The following is a 25,856-nucleotide window of genomic DNA, read 5'->3' as shown; positions in this document are numbered from 1 at the left end:
AAAGAGGTCAAACAGTAAGGCCACATATTGTATGATTCCATTTAGATGAAATGTCCCTAAAAGGCGAATCCACAGAGACAGAAAGTATACTAGTGATTGCCTATGGCTGGGTCTTGAGTGGGGATGGAGAGTGACTGCTCATGGATACGAAGTTTCTTTCTGGGGTGACGAAAATTTTGTGGAATTAGACGGTGGTGATGGTTGTAAAACTTTGTGAATATACCAAAAAACAGTGAATCACAGAATTTAAAAGGATGAATTCTATGGTATGTAAATTCTGTATCATTTTTAAATGAGAGAAAAAAATCTACTAGGAATGTGATTTGGAATTGTGTTGAATCTGTAGATTGAGTGGGGGAATTTAACAATATTGAGTTTTCTGATCCACTAACATAATTTCTGTATTTAGGTTTTATTTATCTCAGCAATGTCTTATAGTTTTTAGTTTACATGTCTTGCACATGTTATCAGATTTATCTGTATTTTATATTTTTGATGCCACTATAAAATGTACTTTTAAAATTTCAATTCATGTTAGTTCATTTTTAGTGTACAAAAATACAATTGGTTTTTGAATAATGATCTTGTATCCTAAAGGCTAATCTCATTTATTAGTTCTAGAAGTTTTCTTTTTATAGAGTCCATTAAATTTTCTACATAGACATAGGTGTATGTGAATAAAGGAAGATTTATTACTTCTTCCAATACAAGCTGTATGCCTTTTATCTCTTCTTCTTGCCTTATTACACTGCCTAGGCCCTCCAGTACAATCTTGGCTTGAAGAGCTGAGAGTAGACATCCTTGCTTTTTCCTGATTTTAGAGGGAGAGGACTCAGTCTTTCACTGTTCAGTATGTCTTCTGTAGGTTTTCCATAGATGTCCATTATGAGGTTGAGGAAGTTTCCTTGTATTTTACTCTTTTGTTTTATACATTATCTTTGTAATATTTATTTCTCTATTTATACTTAATGTTTATTTCTATATATATCCTCTATTGTTGGACTTGATTTACTAAAATTTTGTTAATAATTGATGCATCTATGTTCATGAGGGATAATGGTCTAGATTTTTTTCTCTTGAAATGTCTCTGCCAGATTTTGGTATCAAGGTAATGATGGTTTCATAGCATGTGTTGAGATGTATTCTCTCCCAATTTTCTAAAAGAGCTTCTGTTATTCAGGGCTATTCAGAGAATCCATTCTTTTGGAATGAGCTTTGGTAGTTTTCATCTTTCAAGAAATTTGTCTTTTTCATCTAATTTGTTGAATTTAATGGCATAAAGTTCATAATATTCTTTTATTCTCCTTTTGCTGTTTGTAGATTTCTGTATTGATGCTACCTCTCTTGTTCCTGATACTGGTAGTTGTGTCTTTTCCCTTTTTCTGGTGATCAAACTAGGTATTTATAAATTTTATTATCTTCACAAAGAACCAGTTTTTGGTTTCATTGATTTTCTCTATTTTTCTATTTTCTCTTTAATTTCTGTTCTGAACTTATTAGTAGTTCCTTTCTCCTGCTTGATTTAGGTTTAATTTGTTCTTACTTTTAGTTTGAGTCAGAAACCAAGGTCAAAGATTTCAGACCTTTCTTTTCTTTATAGATGTTAAGGGCTACAAATTACCCCCCACATACTATTTAGCTACCTTCCACAAATTTTGATATGTTTTGTTTTCACTTTCATTTAGTTAAAAATACTTGCTAATTTCCCCTCTGAGTTCTTTTTGACCCATGGCTTATGCAGAAGTATGTTAGTCTCCAAACATCTGAAGATGTTCCAACTGTCTGTTATTATTTATTCCACTGTAGTAAGAAAACATATTTCATATGATTTAAATCCTTCTAACTTTATTTATTTATTTATGTATTTTAAATTTATTTATTTATTTTTGGCTGCGTTGGGTCTTCGTTGCTGCACGTGGGCTTTCTCTAGTTGCAGTGAGCGGGGGCTACTCTTCATTGCAGTGCACGGGCTTCTCATTGCGGTGGCTTCTCCTGTTGTGGAGCATGGGCTCTAGGCGTGTGGGCTTCAGTAGTTGTGGCACACGGGCTTCAGTAGTTGTGGCTCACGGGCTCTAGACTACAGGCTCAGTAGTTGTGGTGCACGGACTTAGCTGCTCCGTGGCATGTGGGATCTTCCTGGACCAGGGCTCAAACCCGTGTCCCCTGCATTGGCAGGCGGATTCCTAACCACTGCACCACCAGGGAAGCCCCCTTCTAACTTTATTGAGACAGGTTTTATGGCCCAGAATATAGTCTATCTAAATGCTTCATGTGTACACCTAAAAAGAGTTTTCATTCTGCTGTTGTTCAGTGGAATATTCTATAAATGTCCATTAGGACAGGTAGGTTGATTTATTTCATTACAACTTTTCTGTCTACACGTTTTCTATCATTTATGGAGAGAAGAATATTGAAATATCCATTATATAATTGTGGATATTTTTCTATTTCTCCTTGCAGTTCTATCAGTTTTTGCTCCATATATTTTCAAGTTATGCCATTAGCTGGGTATATATTTAGGATTATTATGTTTTCTTAACAAATTGTCCTGACCCATTTATGATCATGAAATGAACTTTTATCCCTAGTAATGCTCTCCATTCTAAAACTTAACGTCTGATATTAATATGGCCATTCCAGCTTTCTTTTGATTAGTGTTAGTATGTGTATTAGTTTTCTATTGCTACATAACAAATAACCATAGTAGTTTAAAACAACACCCATTTATTATCTCACAGTTCTATGGGTCAGAAGTTCAGATGGGCTCAGCTGGGTTTTCTACTTAGGGTCTTACAAGGAAGAAGTCAAGATGTCACCAGGCTGGTCTCCTATCTGAAGGCTCTGGGGAAGAATCTACTTCCAAGTCCATTCAGACTGTTGGCAGAATTCAGTTCCTCATGGCTACAGGTATGAGGTCCCTGTTTCCTTGCTAGCTGTGGGCCCAATGACTCTCTTTGTTCCTAGAGGATGCCTGTCTTCCTTCTCACGTAGTCCCCTCCATTTTCAAACCACCAATGAGCCCTTCTCACGCTTTGAATCCTCACTTCTACAGCTACCAGCCAGAGAAAACTCTGCTTTTAAAGGGCATGCACGATTAGATAAAGCTCACTGGGATAATCTCCCTTTTGTCATATAATATAAATAATCACAGGAATGATATCCTATTCTCAGGTTCTACTCACAGTCAAAAAGGAGATGATTATGTAAGAGGAGGGTCACTGGAGGTCAGTCTTACAATTTTTCAATCTCTTAACCTATTTGTATCTTTATATCTAAGGTGGGTTTCTAGCAGACAGTATACAGTTGGGTCTGTTTTTTTTAATGCAATCTTACAGTCTCTACTTACAGTCTCTATTTACATTAAATACGACTGTTCATAGAGCTGGGTTTAAATCTACCATCTTACTATTCGTTTTGTATCTGTTTCATTTGTTCTTCGTTCTTTTCCACTTAAAAAATATATTTTTTAAACATTGCTATTTCTCCTTAGTATGCATTGTATTTTTCTGTTTCTTTGCATTCCAGGTAATATTTGGTTGTATCCAAGAAATTACAAATTTTATCTTGTTGGATGCTGGACATTTTTTGTATTCCTACAAATACTCTTGTGTTCTGTTCTGAGATGCAGTTAAGTTACTTGGAAATAGTTTGATACTTTCAATTTAGAAGGATAAATTTTGCCCTTCTATAGAGGCAAACCCATTCTCTGCAGTCTACCCCGTGATTTATGAGGTTCTCCACTCTGGCTACTGTGAACACATTATTCCTGGTCCTTTATGAGTGAAACCGAGGATACTCATCACTTAGATCCATTAAACTATAACTGTAACCTGCCTTTACTGATCAAGCACACTTTAATTGTTTTTATAAAAACTTGCATGTCCTCCAAGCTTTGCATAACCTAAACAATAAGATAGTTGCCTGAGTTGTTTTTCAGGAACTTGAAATCAGCTGTGTTCAGTTCTAGGTGGAGCTAAGACTGGTTAAGACCACCGACTGTCCAACTGGGCTTGTGTGAGTGTCCACTTGCTGACCTTTTGACATGAAAGGGCCAAAAACTCCACCCTCAGCACCTGCTAATGCCTCCAATTTCTGAACATGCATCGAACGTCTATTACCTCCCTCTTTCCTTATCACCAATTACCTTTTCCCATGCTCCCCACACCTCAGACCATCCTGCTTCTTTGTTCCCATAAATACCCTGAGCCTCTTGCTATCAGGGAGGCAAATTTGAGATTTGTTCTCCCGACTCCTCACTTGGTTGCCTTATGAATAAACCCTTTCTCTGCTGCAAACCTTGGTATCTCAGAATTTGGCTTGCTGTGCATCTGGCAAATGAACCTGATTTGGTAACATGAACCTAAACGATTGTTCCTTCTAATTCTTTTGGATGGTTCTTTCCTTGGCCTTGGGTAGCTTCCTCACATACATGCACTGGTCAACAGTCAGCTCTAGACTTATAAGAGAGCTTCTATAGATCTCTAGGTCTCTCTCTCTCCTTGTGTGCTGCTCATTCCTCTCTGGTACTCTGCCCTGAGAACTCTGGCTGCCTTGGTCTCCGTGGACTCCAAACTCTTTCCTCAACTAAGGGAGGTTGCCAGGCTTTGCGTGAGTTTCTCCTTCTGTGCCATGTCTTGGAAACTCAGTGCAGTAAGCTGAGGAAATCACAGGGCTCACTTCATTTGTTTCATACCTCTCGGGGATCACTGTTCTTTGTTGCCTGACGTCCAATGTTTTGAGAACCACTGTTTCATGTTTTTTGTCAGGGTTTTAGTTCATTCAAGTGGAAGCATAAGTCTAGTCCCTGTTATTCCATCGTGGCCAGAAATGGAAGTTCTGGTACTTATGTTTTATTCTCTTTAAATGTTATATGAATTTTAGAAGAGCTGGCAAGTAGTAAAGGTTGTAGAAGATTAATGCAAAAATCCAAGAATGTAACCATATACCACTGATCCCCAACTTAAAGAGAAAAGTCATGTGCCCACTAGCAAAATAATACACAATACAGCATTTCCCCCAAACAATAAGATAGTGCTTTCTAATTTACATTCTAGGTTTAAATGATAATAAACCCTTACTAATCAGAACTGACAAATAGAATTTGTCATGATACAGAATATAACTAATTATAACAGAATAATCTGAATTCATTAGGTCAAATCTATAATACAGTTGGCCCTCTGTATCCATGGGTCCTGTATCTGCAGATTCAACCAACCTTGGACAGAAAATATTTGAGGGAAAAAAAAATTTCAGAAAGTTCCAAAAAGAAAAACTTGAATTTTCCATGTACCAGCAACTATTTGCATAGCATTTATATTTTATTAGGTATTATAGATAACCTACAAATAATTTAAAGTATATGGGAGGATACACAGATCATATGCAAATATTATGCCATTTTATATAAGGGGCTTGACCATCCATAGATTTTGGTATCTGAAAGGGGTCTTGGAACCAATCCCCGCATGGACATTGGGGGATGACTACACAAAGAAATTTCTAATTTACCAATTTATTTACATTAACATTTTCCATATTACTATAACATACTGAAACGAACACATTTACAACCTGACTGAAAGAAGGAAATAATACCTTTAAGAAGCCCAGAGTTATCAATGGGTCCAGGATATACATTTTGATCTCCCATCTGGTATTTGTCCCAACTGTCAAAGCCAACATATTTTTTCCACTGTTTGAACCAGCGACTATCGACTAGGTACCTAAAAAAGAAGAGAAATCAGTAAAGGAAAATACCAGGAACTATAGGAATAGCAGAAAATCTGCCTATTTTTTATATTTTATTTTATATCAAAGTACATGTCTACTTCCAAGGATTACTGAGAATAACTATAATGTCACAGTAGTAGAAGAAAAATATTTCACTTGTGTAAAGTATTATTTCTATTGTTCTGTAAAGTATCTACTAAAGACAACTATTAACATATACAGGGCTTCCCTGGTGGCGCAGTGGTTGGGGGTCCACCTGCCAATGCAGGGGGTGTGGGTTAGTGCCCTGGTCCGGGAGGATCCCACGTGCCGCAGAGCAGCTGGGACCGTGGGCCGTGGTCGCTGGGCCTACGCGTCCGGAGCCTGTGCTCCGCGGCGGGAGAGGCCGCAGCAGTGATAGGCCCACGTACCACAAAAAAAACCCAAAAAACAAAAAAACATATACGTTAAAAAAAATCCTTAACAGCATTTAAAAAAAATGAAATAGCTATTCAACAGAATATTTACCAACTGAACAAAAATTCAAATGGTAATTATAAGAATCAGTCAAAATAAAATTTTAAATGCAACATGGTAAAATATAAATATGGAAAATGGTTCTTTTGCAAAAAACTTACAGTATGTTAATTTTATATATTTAACTGTATCTTTTATGGGGTAAGGAAAGCAATTATTAAAGGTTTGCAAGATTGATTTTAGTAATTATAATCAAAGCTTAAAAGAAACTTTAAAAATAATTAGCTTCTTTACCAACGAAAGTTAATAACAACAATACTGTCTCCAATTGTTTCTCATACATTAGTAAAATCTGCTGGGGCAAGCAGGACTGGCTTTTAATTGATTTCAAAAGTGTGATACCAAGCACTATAATAAGCATTACTTAAACTATATTCATCTTACTTTCAAATACCTAAATTAGTTTCTCATCAGATGACCAGTGACAGAAAAAATAAAATAATGGTTCTCTAGCAAAGAAAGCATAAAAAATTAGAAATCTAAAAAACTTTACGAATTGATTTATATTATACCTACTATGCTTTGCCACTGGTTCATAATTATTTTAAATTCTTTTCCAGAAATACCTTCCCCCCACTTAACCAGGTTCAATCACAAACAAAAGCAAGAGTAAAGATTAACAACATGTTTAAAGCCCACATGCATAACCAAGTTTTTTAGAAGAACATCATTCTAATATTTCTGTGCTTATAGCACTATACATATAGCACTATAGGAATGAAACACTACAGTTATGTTTGAAGCAAAGGCACCAACATAGCAAAACCCCACAATTCTTAAATAATATTCATCAGCAGTTTAATTCCCTAAAAGTGGGTAAGGCAGAATTATCTATACATGAGTATTCCAAACCCACTATCAGGGTTACACAATGGAAAGTCCCCAAATTGTAGATTTTGGTATTTATGAGAAAATAAGAGTTGAAAAACTAAGTTTTAAGAAAACCCTGTTTCTAAGATAAATAAAATAGATTAGACTAGCAATGACTTTATATGTTAAACTGATAATAAAGAAAATTATACTTAATTGTATATCACCCACTAAAATTTTTTTAGACTCTTTCTCCCTTGCAATTTGAACAAGAGATTCAGACATTTCATTTGCTTTCTTTGCAAGTAAATGTCATACTAAGCGATCTTTCCCCTACTCCATTCATCTATTTTTCTATCATTGTGCCAATTTAATTTTCTTAATTACTTTTATATTGATATTATTTAGGGCACGTTCCCCCAGATTCTTCTTGTTGCAAACTGTCTTAACTATCTTTGGCCATTTGCTATTCCCTATGAATTTTAGAATCAGTTAATCAAGTTCCACAAAAAACTTTATTAAGATTTTGATTAGAATTGCGCTGAACTTATAGATTAACAATACTGTAATTTAAAATGTCATTTATAAAACTTACATTAAAAACTATTTGTGGAATAGTATCAAAATTCTATTTATATTTACTTAAAAGATATTTCTAAAAGATGACGTTTTACCTCCCAAAGTATTTAATAAATTCTTTAGTTTTAGTGCAGGGTTGCATTGGGCAGAATTCATCTGCTGCCATACATTTCTAGTTCAACTTTCTTTCCTAGATCTTGAACTGAGTGATTTCTGTATAATGAAACCATTATGAGAGGAAACTCTCCCAACTGATGAAAATTCAGCTGTTTTTAACACTACCTTCAATTGAAAATGGCCATCATATTTCTATTACAGGTACCTATAACTTACTTGTAGAATGTTGTGGTCATGAAACATGAGGGAAGTAGAAAAAACAGGAGCGTCTATTACTGAAATAATGTGTAGTTATAGATGCACCCTTGAAATTAGATGAAGTGGACAAATAAGTGAAAAATACTATTTCAAGACATTTACACGGATTTGTTGTACTGTAAAAATTCTACTCATAATCTATTAAGAATCTGCCCAAAACACAAGATACCTTAATTTTAACTCATAAAAGACTAGAAAAAAATCAATAATAGCTCACTAAGTGAATAACAGCTCAATAAGTGAACAAGGACTTGAATTTATTTTACATTCTCAACAGCACTCTTAATCCTTGATATGCTATTAGGGTCCAGATGCACCCAACTTTAGCTTCCGAGTTTCTTTTTTGAAGAGTTATAACTATTTGTAAAGATTAATACTTCGTGGCTTTTATTCTTGAAATATCAATCTTTACAAATAGTTATAATTGATTTTAACATGAAGTCTAAAATGCTTAACATTGCCTAATAGGTCTTGCATGATCTGATCTGCTCCTACTTACCTCTTCAGTCTTAACTGGTGCCATTTTTCTTTTTGCTGAGATCTAGTTCCTGGACACACTTTTTTCTGCCTCATGGCTCCTTCTGCCTCAAATATTCTCCTACTGCTCTCAACACCTAGTTAACGCTTATCATCTTTCAGATAGTTTAACCATCACTTTCTCAGGGAATCCTTCCAAAAGCTTCTCCTCATTTCCTCTTAGTTTGGAAAAGGAAAAACAAGATGGCAATCTCAGTCTACTAGATCTCAAGACTCTTTATTAACTAACAGGAATTACTTTTAATAATAACAAAATAACTAACATTTGAGCTTTACTCTTGGACCAGGCACATACTTCTAAGCACTTTAATATATTGGCTCATTTACTCCTTTAACTACCCAATGAGGTAGGCACTATTATAATTTCATAGGCACACAGAAATTAACTTGCCCAAGGTTAAAAAGTTAGTGCCAGACCTGTGATTAAGCAAATGTGTTATTAGCATAGGGAGAAGCGGAAAGACCAATGAAAATAGCACAAAGAAACATGAACCAGGCTCAAATATATGTGGAACTATGCTGCATGCTAAAATCATTACAAACCAGTGTAGAAAGATCTGGCTATACATACAAGAAAAATTAATTAAGAGCTCTATACCTCACATATGTAGTCAGTTCTATTCGAAAAAGCTTCTTACGAAAGCCTGAATGTGTTCAACATGATTGATATACAAGGTAACAGTAACACAAATTCAGTGCATGCTTAAGCACTACTTCACCCATAAGCAGTGCGAGGACTAGGGTGAGGCAAGTGAGATGCCTAGGGACCCTAACAGGGAGTGCTTCCTTAAATTCTACACCCTAGGTGCCTTGCCTGTCTCACCCTCGTCCTAACTGAAACAAACACTAGATATATGTGGAAAATTTCCCAGCTACACTGAGCTGCACAGGTATGCACAAAACATACATTTTAAACATCTACCTACATTTACCATGTGTGTTATGAACCACACTCTCCACATCTGGTGTTACAACTTCTTGGCAGATTTCGGATAACCCTCCTTCTACCATTTCACAATCCCACTTCAAGCAAATCTCATCTTTTTCAAAATAAAAATACCATATTTACTGCAGTATTAATGTATTTCTTAACCATTTAAAATGTGTAAAACCATACTACCATTTTATTAAGTATCTTTCAAAAAAAATGGGTCCCTGAAAAATTTTTTTTTTTTTTTGGTACGTGGCTCCTCCCGCTGCGGAGCACAGGCTCCGGACGCGCAGGCCCAGCGGCCATGGCTCATGGGCCCAGCCACCCCGAGGCACGCGGGATCCTCCCGGACCGGGCCACGAACCCCCGCCCCCTGCATCAGCAGGCGGACTCCCAACCACTGCGCCACCAGGGAAGGCCCCTGAAAAAATTTTTAAATCTCTGTGCCCCAACCCTATTTTTCCCGTATGCCCTGTGGTTTTTATTGCATGATTTTGCATATAGCACAGTGATTCTTAGGTACACATGCTGCATTACAGCAGAAACTTACAAAAATAAATTGTAGTTGGATTAAAAACATAAATGTGAAAGCAAAAATATAATTTTTTAAAAGGTACAGGAGAAAATCCTTGTTACTTCAGAATATACGAAGAGTTAAGACAAAAAACAAAAAATCTTAAAGGTAAAAGCTGATAAAATTGCGAGGTTAAAATGAAGGCAACAAGTAAAGAAAGATATAGATTGGGAGAGATCCTTATACTGCCTATAACCAACAAAGGATTAGAACGTGAAAAACTCCTTTAAATTAATTTTTTAAAAAAAGAATGCAAAAAAACGGCAATTCACAGAACATCAGAATGGCCTCTACACATGAGATGTTCAATCTCATTAGCAATGTGAAAAATACAAATTAACACCATACCACATCATTCTCATGAAATTGGTGAAAACACAAGCACATGCACATGTGTCAATAATATTAAGTGTGGAGAAGATGTGTAGTAACTGCAACTCATAAACTACCAACTGGGGTATAAACCTGAATCCTCATTTTGGAGAATAATTTGGCAATATTTATTAAAGATGAAGATGTGCATACCACAGAATCATGTATTGCCATTGCTAAGTTTTACTCTACAGAAACTCTTGCACATATTTACAAGAATACAACTGAAGAACATAACGCAGCATAACTTGCAAATGGAAAATTGGAAAAAAAACCCAAAACCAATATTCATCATTCCTACCAAGAAATACTACCCAAAAACTAAAATGAAAAATACTACATGTACTAACATGGATAAATCTCAACACTGCAATGTTGAATTAAAAAATACAAGCTGCAAAAGGCTACATGTAATATAACACAAACATATTAAGATAACATAGATATGCACACACAGTACAACTATATAAAAATTTAAAACATGCCACAAATAATATTATTCATAAATCCATGCATATATATTAAAAATATAAGCAAAGAGAATAATAAAAATCAATTTCTGGATGGCTCCCTCTGGCAAGGGAGGGAATGGGTTAGGATTAGGGAAACATGTACAGGGAGATTCAACTGTATCTGTAATGTTTTATTTTTTTAAACTAAGAAAGGTGTACACAGGTGTTTTGTTATATTTTTCTTTGTGTTCTGAAATATTTACTATGACTAATATGTTTTCTATTTAATATAGAATAGTTTATATATATATCTTCATATACATATACAAAATGAAATGGAGTCCAATGTACAGACTATGAATAATGCTGCAGTCAACAAAGCTGATAGATTCAGCAAATGAAAATTTCAAGCATAAAAATAGGATAAAAAATATGTACAGCAAAATGTATAAAATGCATAGCTTTAGTTTTATTTTTTAAAGAAATTTATAATTTTCTATTACCTCATATTTATCTTTTACATTTTATATTACCTCCTCCAAATCCAACAGATAAATTTGCATTAGATTTGAACAAAAAACTTACATAAGCTTTGAAGAATTTTCTTTAGAAAAACATGATTTATTTGATTATTTCCAAGTTGATCAAATTATGATTCTGATATATAGTAATGTATCCATTTTCAAGAAATATTTCCTTTTGGCAACTAACGCCTAGTAAGTAAGCCAGAAAAGTAAAAATGACTGGCTGACATCTCATAAGAAAAGAAAAGCACAAAGTACAGAAAGTAGAGATTATTACCCTTGATATCTGGGAAGATAATATAAGCAAATCAATAAAAAAAATCCTAAAACTGACAGAAATACTGATTTTGAGCTGATCAAGCTTTAGTATCAAATATTACATTAAACTATAGACTTGCACCCATCTAAAATTCAAGGAAATACCAATGTGCAAATATCCTGATAGCCCAAAGTACAGAGTAGTTATTAATCGCTTTACGATAAACAGACTAAGCTTCTTACACAAAGGAGTCTATACCTTATAGATGAAACTAAAGGTGAAATATTTCTGAATAATATTGAGCCACCTGACTGTTCCCATATAAAAAGCTATGAAGCAAATGTACCAAAATATGCTCAAGATCATTTTACTTTTGACTGAGGCCTCTGGCTGTGGCTTAATCACTCTCATTCCCTTCTGTTTCAGTGGATTACAAGGGATTTTATGACGATGCCTCACACTAGGTCACAACGGATGATTCTCAAACACTAGTACATCAATATGAAAATATTTTGATCATGTTATTATCTGAGTTCAAAAATTACTAAAGAAAATTTCATGGAGATTAAAGATCTATGGTCTTCAATCAATATCTCAAGTCCTTTAAAGATGACCCACAATCCTCCAGCATGTCTCCATTTAGCCTTCTCTATTTCCAATAATTTGCCAGTCTCATTAAGTCTCTGAATAGGCAGCCTTGCTGCTTACTTTTCAAGGAAGTAAAAGCCCCAACTTTCTTACTCTTTTGTTCCACACCTTTATCATACCTGATTCCCTTATATATCGTGGAGGATATAACCCTCCTTAAATCCAAGGCTAATAATTTTTTTTCCTAGTCTTTGGATCTAATTTCCTTCTGCCTCCTTGGAGACTTACGTCATTAACAGCCCCTGTTCCCCTTGTATCTCCCTGTATCTTTTCTCTCTCTTTTTAACTTAGCATATAAGAGGGGCCAACTCTTTTCCCCATCCCCCCCCATAACCTCCCAACTCACATATTCATTTCCTCTTCTATCTACCCCCATTTTTCTGACTTGTCCCTGCAGCCAAGCTCTCCTCAACCCTCACTTGCTCTTCAACCTAGCACAACAGATCTTCCTACCTCAATGGGCTCTAAAAAAGGTTCTCACTAAGTTACCAACGGCCACCCTAACAAATCCAAAGGATCCATAATTTTATTACCATATCAATGCTTTTAAAAATAATCTGTGATTCTACCTTTCTGGGTGGGAGGAATACATATATTATATTATATATTATATCTAATAATAATATGATAATATAATTAATATTGTATTAATATAACAGTAAATATATATTACATATAATTATATATATGTAATTTAACAGCATTCTCTTCCTCTGCTTAAATGTTAGCATTCCACAGAGCTGCTCTCAAATTTCTTCTTCTCTCACTGTTAATACTCTCAGTGATATTGTAACTCATACCAATGATTCCAAAATTTGCATCCTGAGGCCAGTCCTCAAGTTCTTTTTCACTCATGAACAAAATAAGTATTTTCAAAGTGGGGGCACCTTTTGGTAAATGTTAGATCTTTGCCTATCAGGAAGTTAGCAGAAAAGCACACCCAATAGCAATTTGTTTTCATGATTATTTTTGCTTATAAATTTTCTTACCTCCTGAAATGAGACTTAAGTAGATGTGAATTCTAAATTTACTGTAGAAAAAGTACTAGACCAAAGTTCTCTTTCTGACATTACTTGCTGTGAGATCTTAGAGAAGTTACTCAATGCTAAACCTTTAGATTGTTCATCTTAGAAATGGAAATACATTCATTCAAAAAATATTTATTGGAGGTCTACTACATATATGCTATTCCGTATGCATTAGTTGTTAGCAAAATAGCCAAAAGCCCTATGTTCATGGAATTCAGAGTCTAGTAGAGGAAACTGACAGTAAATAATTAAGATGTAGTAAAATACTGCAGTAAGTGCTGTGACGCATAGGGAGCTATGAAAGCATAATAAAGAGGTCTCTATTTAGAATAAAGGAAAGCCTTTTTGAAAAAATATTTTAGCATATGGACAGGAGTTATTTCACGAAGAATAAGATAAAAAGCTATCTAGACTGAAGGAACAGTACGTGCTAGGGCCAGAACAACTTTGGGAGTTAGGCATGCTGGAGGAACTGACTAAATGCAGTTGGAGCTTATGACAAAGGGAGAAGAGATGCTAGATAAGGTAGGCTGGGGCCAGACTACATAGAGCCTTTAAGGTAATTAAAGATTTTATCCTAAATGAAATGAAAGCCAATGAAAAATATTTAGAAGAGATATGATCTGATTTACATTTCATGATGACCACTGGCAGTATCTCACAGGATTGGTGGGAGGTTCAAATACTCATGAAATGTTTAATAAATCAAAAACTTACATAAAGTTATGGGTACTTCAATTGTATGGTGCTAAATATTCTAATGGCATCAAGAAAGACAATTTGTACTGTGGTCTGGACAGAACAATCTTCAATGGCTCCAGAGAAGCGGGGTCAATTTTAGGACCCAAAATAAATCTGAGTCAATTTTAAGACAGTCCTCAAATGCAGAAAAGCTACTGTAAGAACTAAAAAAGCCAGGTTGTAGGTTTTTTGTTGTTGTTTGGTTGTTTTGGGGGGGATGGTAGTGGGGAAAGATAGGAGAGTCTCAAAAGTTGTTTAGTGTTTTTATACACACTAGAAGCAAATTTAAGAAAGATATAAAGGGACCAATAAATGACTTAGAAATAGTCCTAAATACAAAGACATTTAAAAGCAGTAGAGGGAAATGGGGAAATCCCAAAAGCTGGATTTAGAAAACCACAGAGCTAGTGAATGTATAGTTGTGTGTGTGTTTTTTTTGATTAGTACATGTTTATGCTGACAACTTTCAGATAAGCAGTTCCTTAATTGCCTAATACTGACATAAATATGACGTTTATTTTTTCAAAAAAATCCTACCTTTTTCTCCTCAAAGTAGACATAATACTGTCACTCTTTTACTACTAAGAAGATACATAAAAATTTCAGCCTAATCCAATGTAGCACACTTAATCTGAGAACAACATGCGTAACTATTGTGTGTAGAATTAACAGCATAAACAATTTTGGATATTAATTCACTCTATGACTAATCCTCTCATTTAATAAAATGCTGTTTAAATTACATGAGTTGCAATAGCATAGCCCATTTTCAATACTAAAAGAGATATTAATAGTATCTAGTATTTTATTTATTGTTTTGATGTGGACCTTTTTTTTTTTTTTTTTTTCCGGTCCGCGGGCCTCTCACTGTTGTGGCCTCTCCCGTTATGGAGCACAGGCTCCGGACGCACAGGCTCAGTGGCCATGGCTCACGGGCCCAGATGCTCCGCGGCATGTGGGATCTTCCTGGACCGGGGCACGAACCCATGTCCCCTGCATCGGCAGGCAGACTCTCAACCACTGTGCCACCAGGGAAGCCCAGATGTGGACCATTTTTAAAGGTGCTATTGAATTTGTTACAATATTGCTTCTGTTTTATGTTTTGGTGTTTTGGCCACGAGGCATGTGGGATCTTAGCTCCCCGACCAGGGAACGAACCCACATCCCCTGCATTGGAAGGCAAAGTCTTAACCACTGAACCGGCAGGGAAGTCCCGTATGTAGTATTTTAAATCATTATAAACTAGATATTTCACTACATTTTTTTTAAGTACCACAAACTAAAACTCATCAGTAAAACATAACCAAAGAAAGCTATGAAGTTCTTTCAAATAAACCATCAAATAAACCAAATAATCATCCCTTTATATCTTAATTTTTAGATCTGAAGCGTTTCCAACCTATTTTCTGCTCTGCACATTAAATTCATCCGTTGGCAAGAACTAATTTTTATGACCTCTTTTTACATCTAAACTAAGAGACAAATAAAGAACTCAGGAAGGAGGCCAAGAAGATTGTGAAAGTGAAAAGAAAACCCACAGAATCAGAGAAAATTCTGCAAATCATCTATCTGATAAGGAATTTGTATCCAGAATAAAGAACTCTTAAAACTCAATAATAAAGAACCAAATAATCAAATTGGAAAATAGGCAAAGGATCTAGACAGACATTTTGCCAAAGATATACAAAGGGTCAATAAGCATATATGAAAAGATGTGCAACATCATTAGCCACTATGAAAACTGAAATCAAAACCCCAATGAGATACCACTTCACATCCACCAAGATGGCTATAATCAAAAAGACAGGCAACAACAAGCACTTCAAGGATGTGGAGAAACTGGAGCCCTCATACACTGCTGGTGGAAATGGAAAATGGTGCAACTGGTTTGGAAAAGAGTCTATCAGTTCTTAAAAAGCAAACATAGAGACTCGGCAATTCCATTCCTAGGTATACACCAAAGAGAAATGAAAACTGGTGTCTAGACGAAAACTTGCACACAAATGTTCATAGCAGGATTATTTGTAACAGTCAAAAATTGTGAACAACCCAAATGTCCATCAACTGATGAAGGAATAATTCAATGTGGTATATCTATACAATGGAACATTTTTTGGAAATAAAAAGAAATGAAGTACTGATACACACAACAAAACAGATGAACCTAAAAAACATGTTAAGTGAATGAAGCCAGGCACAAAAATCACACATATTATATGATTCTATTTACATGAAATATCCAGAAGACGAAATTATAGAACAAGAAATTAGATTAGTAGCTGCCAAAAACAGGGAGATTTGGGTAGAAAAGGGGGCAGGGGAGACTGCTAATAGGTATGAGGTTTCTTTTAGGGATGATAAAAATATTCCAAAATTGATTGTGATGATGATTGCACAACTTTGTGGACATACCCAAATCCAGTGAATTGTACATATCAAGTGGGCAAATTGTATGATATGTGAATTATATCACTATAAGGCTCTTGTATTTAAAAAAAAAAAAGAAGAGAGTGAAAGAGCCATAGATCTGGATGGAATTATTACGGATGATTTTACAGAGACTGGTTTTGAAGAAAGTGAAAGTCAGGGCTTAGTAAAATGTACTGGAAATAATATGAATGATGTGTAAAGTCCTATAAGGTAGGAGCACATAAAGACTTTGCAGGAAACGGGAACCACCATCTGTATCAAAGAGCTATATTAGTTAGAAATGAGACTGCTACGACTAGAAGGCTAAACCAGAAAGACCTAGAAAATTCTAGAGGTTCCTCACATGGATAACTAGATGAATATGGTGTTTTACTAATATGACAAAGCTGTCACTTCTTGATTCTAATACTTTCAAGTATTCATCCCCCCCCAAATTGCTTCCATAAATGGCTATGGCTTATCACTCATAGGTAGGCAGTACAGTTTAAAATGCAGGTGTTACAGTTGACTGCCTAAGTCAGAATCTCTGCTCTAGCACTGACTGAGTATATTACCACGTGCACTTAACTCTGTACCTCAGTTTCTGAATCTGTAAAATGAGAACACTATCACTTATTTCATACACGCAAAAAGCTCTTAACCTTATAAAAGAGTGGTAATATTTGTAATCATAGCCACAACTACACAGTACATATACTTAGCTACATCTCTCCTGAGAATCAAAAGTTCCTTCTGCTTGATATCCAAAGTTATGAAAATACATTTTCCATCTATATCAAAGATAAATTTCTTGATTAAACTGTTAAACTTTGTCAAGCTGTTATATTGCTAAATAATATAAAGCAACCCTAATTATCAGGTCTCTTTAACCATGATCATTTAACCCTTATCATTCTTTTTTTTCTTTCCTCCAGTTTTATTGAGATATAATTGACATATAGCACTGTATGAGTTTAAGGTGTACAGCATAATGATTTCATTTATATGCACTATGAAATGATTACCACAATAAGTTTAGTGAACATCATTATCTCATATAATACAAAATTAAATAGAAAAAAACTTTTTTCCTTATGATGAGAACTCTTAAGGATTTACTCTAACAACTTTCATATATAACATACAGCACTGTTAATTATATTACAATGGAATACTACTCAGCCTTAAAGAATGAAATTTTGCCATTTGCAACAACATGAATGGATGTAGAGAGTATTATGCTAAATGAAATAACTCAGGACAAATACGTATGATTTCACATATATGTGGAATCTAAAAAATGAACAAACATAACAAAACAGAAAAGAGTCATAGATACAGAGAACAAACAGGTGGTTGCTAGAGGAAAGGAAGGTGGGAGGAGGAGAGAAAAAGGTGAATGAGATTAAGAGCTGCAAAATAAATGAGTCACCGGTATGAAATGTACAGTGCCGGAAATACAGTCAATAATTATGTAATATCTTTGCATGGTGATAGATCATAACTAGACTTATTTTAGTGGTCATTTTGAAATGTATAGAAATATCGAATCGCTATGTTCTGCAACAGGAAGTAACATAGTGATACAGGACAATTATACTACAAAAACAACCAACCAAACAAACTCAAATAAAGAGTGTGGTTACCAGAGGCAGGAGTGGGGGGAAGAGGAATTGGATGAAGGCAGTCAAAAGGTACAAACTTAACAGTTAGAAAATAAATACATACTAGAGATGTAATGTACAACATGATAAATATAATTATCACCCTATCATTCTTAATCTTTTTGTTTTTTTACTACAGGAACTTGATGCTCTTTTTAATTTTGTCTCTAATGCTCCCAGGTTTTAACTGGCTCTCTATACTAAGTGAAGTCAGTCAGACAAAGAAAGACAAATATCAGATGATATCCCTTACATGTGGAATCTAAAAACACGGATACAAATGAACCTATTTACAAAACAGAAACAGACTCACAGACATAGAAAACAAACTTATGGTTACCAAAGGGGAAAGTGTGTGAGTGTGTGTGTGTGTGTGTGTGTGTGTGTGTGTTTTTGGGGGTGGGGGGGAAATTAGGAGAGTTTGTGATTAAAATATACAAAACACTATATATAAAACAGATAACCAACAAAGACCTACTGTATAGCACAGGGAACCATATTCAATATCTTGTAATATCTACAATGGAAAAGAATCTAAAAAAGAATGGATATATGTATAGGTATAACTGAATCACTTTGCTGTACACCTGAAACTAACACAACATTGTAAATCAACTATATTCCAATTTAAAAAAATAACAAAAACTGCCTCTCTGAAACTCAGAATAGCCTGGTCTCAGAGCCACACTGGACTTAACTTGTGAGAGCCTTTAACTTCTTTCACAGAGGAAGTCTTTTCTATAGCTACTTCTGCTAAACCATTTTCCTGAATCACGATTTTCCTGAACCACAAGGAATTACCACACTAATATGTGGATCTTCTCAAAACTAAAAGGAGAGTGGAAGGGACAGTATTCTTAATTCTCCTCCTCACGAAGAGGAAAAAGTAGTCATTACCCTCCTTTTCTTTTTGGAGAGCTATAAAGAAGCCATGCAGAATCTTACCGACAGAAGCAGTATTCTAGGCATAACCAAATATAGGTTAATCCTACAGAGGTTTTCTGCCTTATATTAGAATCTGAGCTTCTTCTTTTTGAGGAGCTATTCTTGATTGTTCCCTCAGATACATCATTTTAATCTGTATCCAAAACTGAGGTCACTTACTACCAATCAGTCTTATTCTAGGTTTTTTTAGTAGTGGCTTCTGTGTAAACTGGATGATAAAGTTGAAAGGAACTACATTCCCTTTGTTTAAAGAAAAGATGGTGAAAGAATCTGGAAAAACGACTTCAAAGGAATAAATATAAGATACAGAGTGTGAATTACAGTAGTAACTAAGGAAATGAAAATAAGAGGCACAAACCAGGCTGACATTACACAGGGAAGGAAAAACTAGTAATCGCTGAAAAATTCCATATGGAGACTAAGAAGAAATAGCTTACTGCCTTATGACATACTGTTTGAATTACATGTAAGTAGTGACAGCACAAAACATTTTTAATACTAAGGAGATACTGGTAGGATTTAGTATTCTAAATCATTATAAGCCAGGTATTTAAAAAAACAGCTCTGAAATCATCACACACCCGTAAAATGAGGTAAATAAGAGTACTTGCTCTTATTATATGCTGCACACATATAAAGCATTTAGAATAGTGGCTGGAACAGTGTAAGCATTCAATAAAGGTTCACTAGTGGTGGTATTATCACCTGTGAACCACATGCAAACCAAATGATTCCTCTGAGCTCAGACTTCTCATCTACAAGAAAGGAATATAAATACATACTCTGATCCTTATTTTGAGAATCCAACCAGATAATGCATGCAAACACCTCCAACAGTAGTTCTCAACCTTCCCTTTATCTCCCTGCCAATATATCTGATGGTGTTTCAATTCACTTTTATAATAATTATGCTTTTTTTGTAAAGTGATTCTCAAAGTGAGGAAAAGAAAAATCACTCTAAACTCATGTAATAAAACAAATATATCTAATGACTAACATGGCAAAATTGATTTTATTAGCAGTGATGTTACATGGACTGTCAGTTTTCAGGAAGATGTTAAAGAGGTATCAATATGGTTATGTATCTTCCACTGTCTTACTTCAAATGTGCTTTGACTTTGAAAATTCACAAAAAGTTGGTAAACAGAGAACATAAAATACCAAACTTCCACATTTGCATTTTCTGTGTTGGGCTGTTCCTATGGATTCTTAGTTGAAAAAAAGTCTTACGTATTTGTCGTTTATTGTAAACCAAACACTTTTAAAAATATGGGCAAAGTACTAAAACAAAATATCCTACAAGTTCTTCCTATCTGCTTGATATGCTGTTTCTGTAAAACTATATGAAAAGGGGCCATACGGCCTCTAACAAATCACTTATGATTACTGATAAACAATTAAAACCCCAAATCTAAATAATACACGATCCCAGTTTCTTTTGTTTAAATGTACTTTTGGATCAAAATAATATTTATTCTACATATTCAGTAAATAACCTATTAATCTTTAAACATATTTTAATTTCCAAAAGCAAGATGTTAAGATTTTCTACCATATCTAAACTGAACAGTCACAAGAAACAAGTGTGGGATAAAATGGAAGAATTCTGCTGCTAAATATAAAATAGACTCCATTTAAAGAGAAAAGAATGTCCATTTTTTAAAAAAGTGGAACACTTTAAAATGCATCTTTAAAATAAAAGGCAGTGTAGAACAGTAATTTTAAAGCCTGAATTAAAGCCCCAGACTGCTTCGGTTCAAATCTCAGATATATGAATGTGTGAACACCTCTTTGAGCCTATCCGGGTGAATTCCTATTCTGGCAAATGTGAATTAGAGCACATTCACATTCTAGTACCCTAAAATTGTGGTGATGAGTAAATAAGTTAACATATGTAAGTACTTCAACAATACCTAGCACAGTGTTTTTAAATGTAATATGATTGGTCATAGCCTGACAATTTTTTTATTATACTTTAATGCAAGCAAGATTAATAACTGTCACAAAACTGTTTTCTAAAAAGAACATCTAGTTAATACCTTGTATGTGCTAATTTTAAAAAAGGTATGATTTAGGAAAAAATAAAGCCTGAATGTCACTAAGTAGATAAATGAAATCACTGACTAAAGCTCTGGATCTTCTTGGCGAAACAGGGTACATTAATCTTGGCTTCACTAACCACTTACAAGTGATTTTAAAACTTATGAAAACAATTAAATTAGGAAAAATTGCTTTTCTCGATTTTAAGCAACTAAAATGTGAAAAATACACTTTAATGTCCCTATTTCTGTCCTTATTTTCATCAATTTACCAACACTAAAAACAGTTTTGCTTTCTGGTTTCATTTCCTGCAAATGATGTAATATATACCCTATTTCAGTGGTAAACACTTTGGTACAACTAAAGTTAACAGTAACAGTAATGTAAAAACTTCTCAACAAGTACACACTAAACAATTTGGAGTTCATATTGATTAATAGTGTCCATTTACATCATTAACTGATTTTTTGACTTAAGATTATTTTCTGTTAGTGTAAATCTAAGTCACAAAAACATTAGGGACCATATAAAATAAAGCCTCAAAGACTTCTAAGTAAAAGAGTAGGAATGGAAGGAAAGCTCTGAAATTGAAATTAGTGTCTCTCCTATCTAAAAACCTGACTGATGTGATTCCTTGGCAGTTTATTGAGACAAAAACATCATACATATTTTGAATGACTCTAAATGCAAATTAAAGCTACTCTCCAAAGTTACCTTAAACCTACTAGAGTTATTTTATTAGGGTTTATATAAAAATGACATGCAAAATTTAATTTATAAAGTTAGCTTTGAACATAAAAAATTAGTGAAAATGATTGGTAGATGAATAACATTTAATAAAATGGGGAAATAAAGCAGTGATTTTGGTGATTTGTAGTCATCTGTTTACTCATAATAAATCTATTTTAAAAGAAATCTCCAAAGAGAGTATTCCATAACCCACAACATGCCTTTGTACATTTATTCATTTAACTATTATCCCCTTCAATAGGTTCCTCCATCCCTAATATACTTACATGCAATGAACTTTAAACAAATTTTCCTTTTATCTTATCAGGAGAAACTACCATGTATCTGAAAATTAAGTTATCTTTCATTCATCCTAAGCTGAACAGTTCTAGTTCCTTTATTCTTCCTCTATAGTTTCTAAATTCTAACAGTCTTGTTCCTGGTTTTCTGAATCTCTCCTTGGAGCTAAACACAGATCAAGAAACAGCATACAAGACCACTGCTTTACTCCATCTAATGCAGATCTGTGTTACTTTTATACCCAACCTTTTTAAGAGGTACAACTCTCTTGCATCAATTTTGACATTACTGTCACTACGAAGTCTAATACCAAACATATCATAAGGTTTGTTTCTCCTCATCTCAGACATGTGTAACTTATTTTCATTTCTAGAAGGTTAGCTTCCAGATAAAAATCATTCACCATTTACAAATAAACAGAAATTCATGTAGAAGCAAATTTTTATCCTTGCCCAGGTGTTAGCATTAATTACCAGAGTACTAAGAGGCAGTCCTTATCTGCAAAGTGCTCACAACCTAATTAATGAACTTTATTCATCTGCACACATTTCATTATAACATCAAACATCAGTATTAAAATTTCAAGAATAAACTCATGGTAAACCTACCATTTTTTCTCAATAGTCCTATCAGTCTTTCCAAGATAGTTATATACATATACCAAGACAATGTTCCATTTGCATATGGCCCATTTCAGCTATAAAATAACAAACAGGATTTGCCCAAATACCCATAAATGACTAATCCAACGATTTTTTAAGACCTTAAAAAGAGAAATAACTTTTTAACAAGTTTTAATGAGTTCCAAAAACATGAACCCAAGTTAAAACTAAATTATTAAATATCTTTACTAATTCTGTACTCATGAATACATTATTATATTTGTACTTACGAAATTATTCTCCTTAAAACTCTGAATCAAACTTTTGTTAATTCCTTTTTTGACAGGTTTCACCTGCTAATTCCAAGAAAACTGGCTCGCATATAAACCAAACTATATAGTTTCTGCAGTATCCCAGTACCATCTATTTCCTGCATTTTTTTCTTTAAATAAGAGGGGAAATCAATTGTGAGGATAAAAATTTGCACATTCTGCTGTTACCTAAATATCTGGGCCTCAGTTTCCTTTTCTTTAAAATGCAAGCACTGAAATGACTCAAATTTATAGACTTCCTGTATTTACTCTTTTAAATAGATCTTTTAAAATGATTTACAGTAACTCTGTCAAAAAATAAAAATGCTAAACTTTAACGTTTAGTGCTCACAATACTCATATTGCTCCCATCATCCTGTAGTATCAACACCACCAATTATTACTCAGTATATCAAAACCACAACAACATTAAAGAGAATACCCATATAAATAATATCTATATATTAAATTGTAGATTTCTATTTTGTGGAAATCCACATTTATCTTTTTATGAGGTGGTAATAGGCAAGGTAAATTAAGAATTTTAAAGTGTTCTTTAACAAACAATAAGAATCAAGGATTCATTTCATCTTTAACAATCCACAGGTCAAGGTAAACATAAATGTCCTTGGAAATGTCTAATTTCCCCACAGTAATAAACATCTTAGGAACACTGCCATATGAACAATAATTATTAAATATTTTTTGCTGTAATGCAACAAGTATATGTTTACATCCTCAGGGATTTTTATCATATAAACATAGTATGCAGCCTAACAAAGTAGGAAAAAAGTACCAAGACTTAGATCAAAGTACTTAAATTCAAGTCCCAAGTCTGCCATCTACTAGCTTACTTGAAAATGATTCTAATACCACAGCATTTTATCAGAAATGGCGGTGATAAGAAGGTAACTAAAATTTAATGTTATCTCATAAACAATCTTTTAGAATATTTCATTGACTCAGGATAAACCCCTATAATGAAATTATTCTTTCCATTCCATAGATGAAGGTACTGAGGTGCAATGATTTAAAGTAACTTTCCTCAAAAGTCATACTGCAAACTAAGTGGTGAAAAGGTAACCTAATTTGGGTCTAAATCTTATGTTCCTTCCACTAAGCCATATCGAGTAAATGAAAAAACACTCTGTAAATTATATACCACTGTTATGGTGACGATAAGAAATTAAAATAACTTTTATTATAATAAAGAAGCGCATTATACTTCCTAATAAAACAGAGCACTTTATGTTACATATTCACATACTGAAGTTATTCTGAATACCACTTGATATGGCCCACAAATATTAAAATCTCCAAATACTTCCTTCAGTATTTTAAGTATATCCTTTCGTATTTTATAAGTTTGAACGTTAACAAGTGACTTAAGCCTCAAGTGGACTTATCTACTTTTTGCAGGCCTGCGTTATCCTTCAAACAGGAGGGGAAGAGCTGCACTTCTAAGAGAAACGCTACCGGCGTCTATCAAGCCTCCAAGGCACAAGACCACGTGGTACCACTCAGAAGCCTAAGGTTCCGTACTCCCCTCCCTCATTTTGACAAGGAACTAGGAACTAAGGTTCCTTTCTCTTAAGTGGCGCCCTGACACATGCCACCTGTGTAGTACGAACCGCAAACATCCTGCAGCCGGCCTCCCGGAAGAATATGAGAATCAGAATAGGGAACTTGGATGCCGACAATGCCGGGAAAAGAAATGACTAAAGAAGTAGAGAGTGAGATCCTGATCAGCTGCGGGACCAGGACCTGTCAAACATTGAGAGACTCACACCAACGAGTGTAACCTATCGTTCGGGAAGGCCTGGGGTGGGAGCGGCACTACCAGAGGAAGAAGGACGAAGAGAACTGCACGAGCCGCCGGCGCCGCCGCCGCTCCCCGCAAGCCTCTTAGCACGGCCCGACGAGCCACGAACCCTGGCCCTCATTTCGGGTCCAATCTTTGCTCCAACCTTTCGGGAGCGGCCAAAATCCTGCTGCCCGAGGCGGCCGCCGCCGGACCTGCCCGCACCTGTCACCACCGAGACACCAGACCGCAGTTCCCGCCCAGTTCTCCACCACCCTCGGGCAACCACAGCCACCTCAACTCCTTTCCCTCACCAGGTGTCCCCTTTCCGGAGCGGGGTTTTGAGCAGCGTCGCGATGTCAGACCGCTGGATGTCCAAATCCGCTGCTCCGCCTTCCGCCATCTTCTTCCACTAGCGGTAGCGGAGGCGGCAGCGACGGCGGCGGCCCGCCCCAGAGCATTGTGGGAATGGCGTCCCGCGGCCCCTCCCAGTCGGCAGGTCGAAACCAAAAGAGACGTAAGGTTGGGGGGGGGTGCGCCTCCGGAGAAGCGTTGGGCCCGGGCGGAGTGAGTGCGCCGCGGTGGTCTGCTGCCCCCCATCGGCTCCCGCCCGTCCAGCAGCTCGCCTCGGCCTCCTCCGGCCCGCGACCGCCTGGTTTTAACTCTCGTCTGTGAGGCCTCGGTCCTTTCGCGCTTCAGTGGTGTCGTCACCCCGTCCGTCCTTGACTTCTGCCTTCCCCTCCCTCTTTCCCACAGACGTCTGAAAATCCTTATTTGCGCATTCACTCACGCTTGAGGGTGGGGCGGGGGGCGTGGGGACGGCTAAAATATGGCAGAAAATTTTTAACAGGTCCGTGACTCGAGTCTTTTCGCTGCGAGTCGCGGAACCTAAACTCGGTGAATATTGGGCCAAACAGAGAACAATACGAAACCGAACGCTTAGCCGCAGTGATCTGACTGGGCTATTTCTTGCGCT

The 25,856-nt window shown here is 35.5% G+C and overlaps 1 protein-coding gene across 1 annotated transcript in view; it reads right to left on the bottom strand.

The window, feature by feature from the left end:
• The window catches only part of LOC103085419 (ubiquitin carboxyl-terminal hydrolase 15-like), a 70,156-nt gene extending 44,798 nt beyond the window's left edge, over positions 1-25,358 (bottom strand). Inside the window, exons 1-2 of the mRNA XM_007455309.1 lie at positions 25,195-25,358; positions 5,599-5,726 (exon numbers count right to left, since the gene is read on the bottom strand). Coding sequence (XP_007455371.1) covers positions 5,599-5,726; positions 25,195-25,283 — 217 coding nt within the window. The 5' untranslated portion in view covers positions 25,284-25,358. The remainder of the gene's footprint in view (positions 1-5,598; positions 5,727-25,194) is intronic.
• Between the last annotated feature and the right edge of the window lie 498 nt (positions 25,359-25,856).

This window comes from Lipotes vexillifer, unplaced genomic scaffold (assembly GCF_000442215.2).
Source record: "Lipotes vexillifer unplaced genomic scaffold, Lipotes_vexillifer_v1.1 scaffold592, whole genome shotgun sequence".
NCBI classification, from domain to species: Eukaryota; Metazoa; Chordata; class Mammalia; order Artiodactyla; family Lipotidae; genus Lipotes; species Lipotes vexillifer.
The sequence above is the reverse complement of the archived record's forward strand: the minus strand, read 5'-3'. Positions and strand labels throughout refer to the sequence as shown.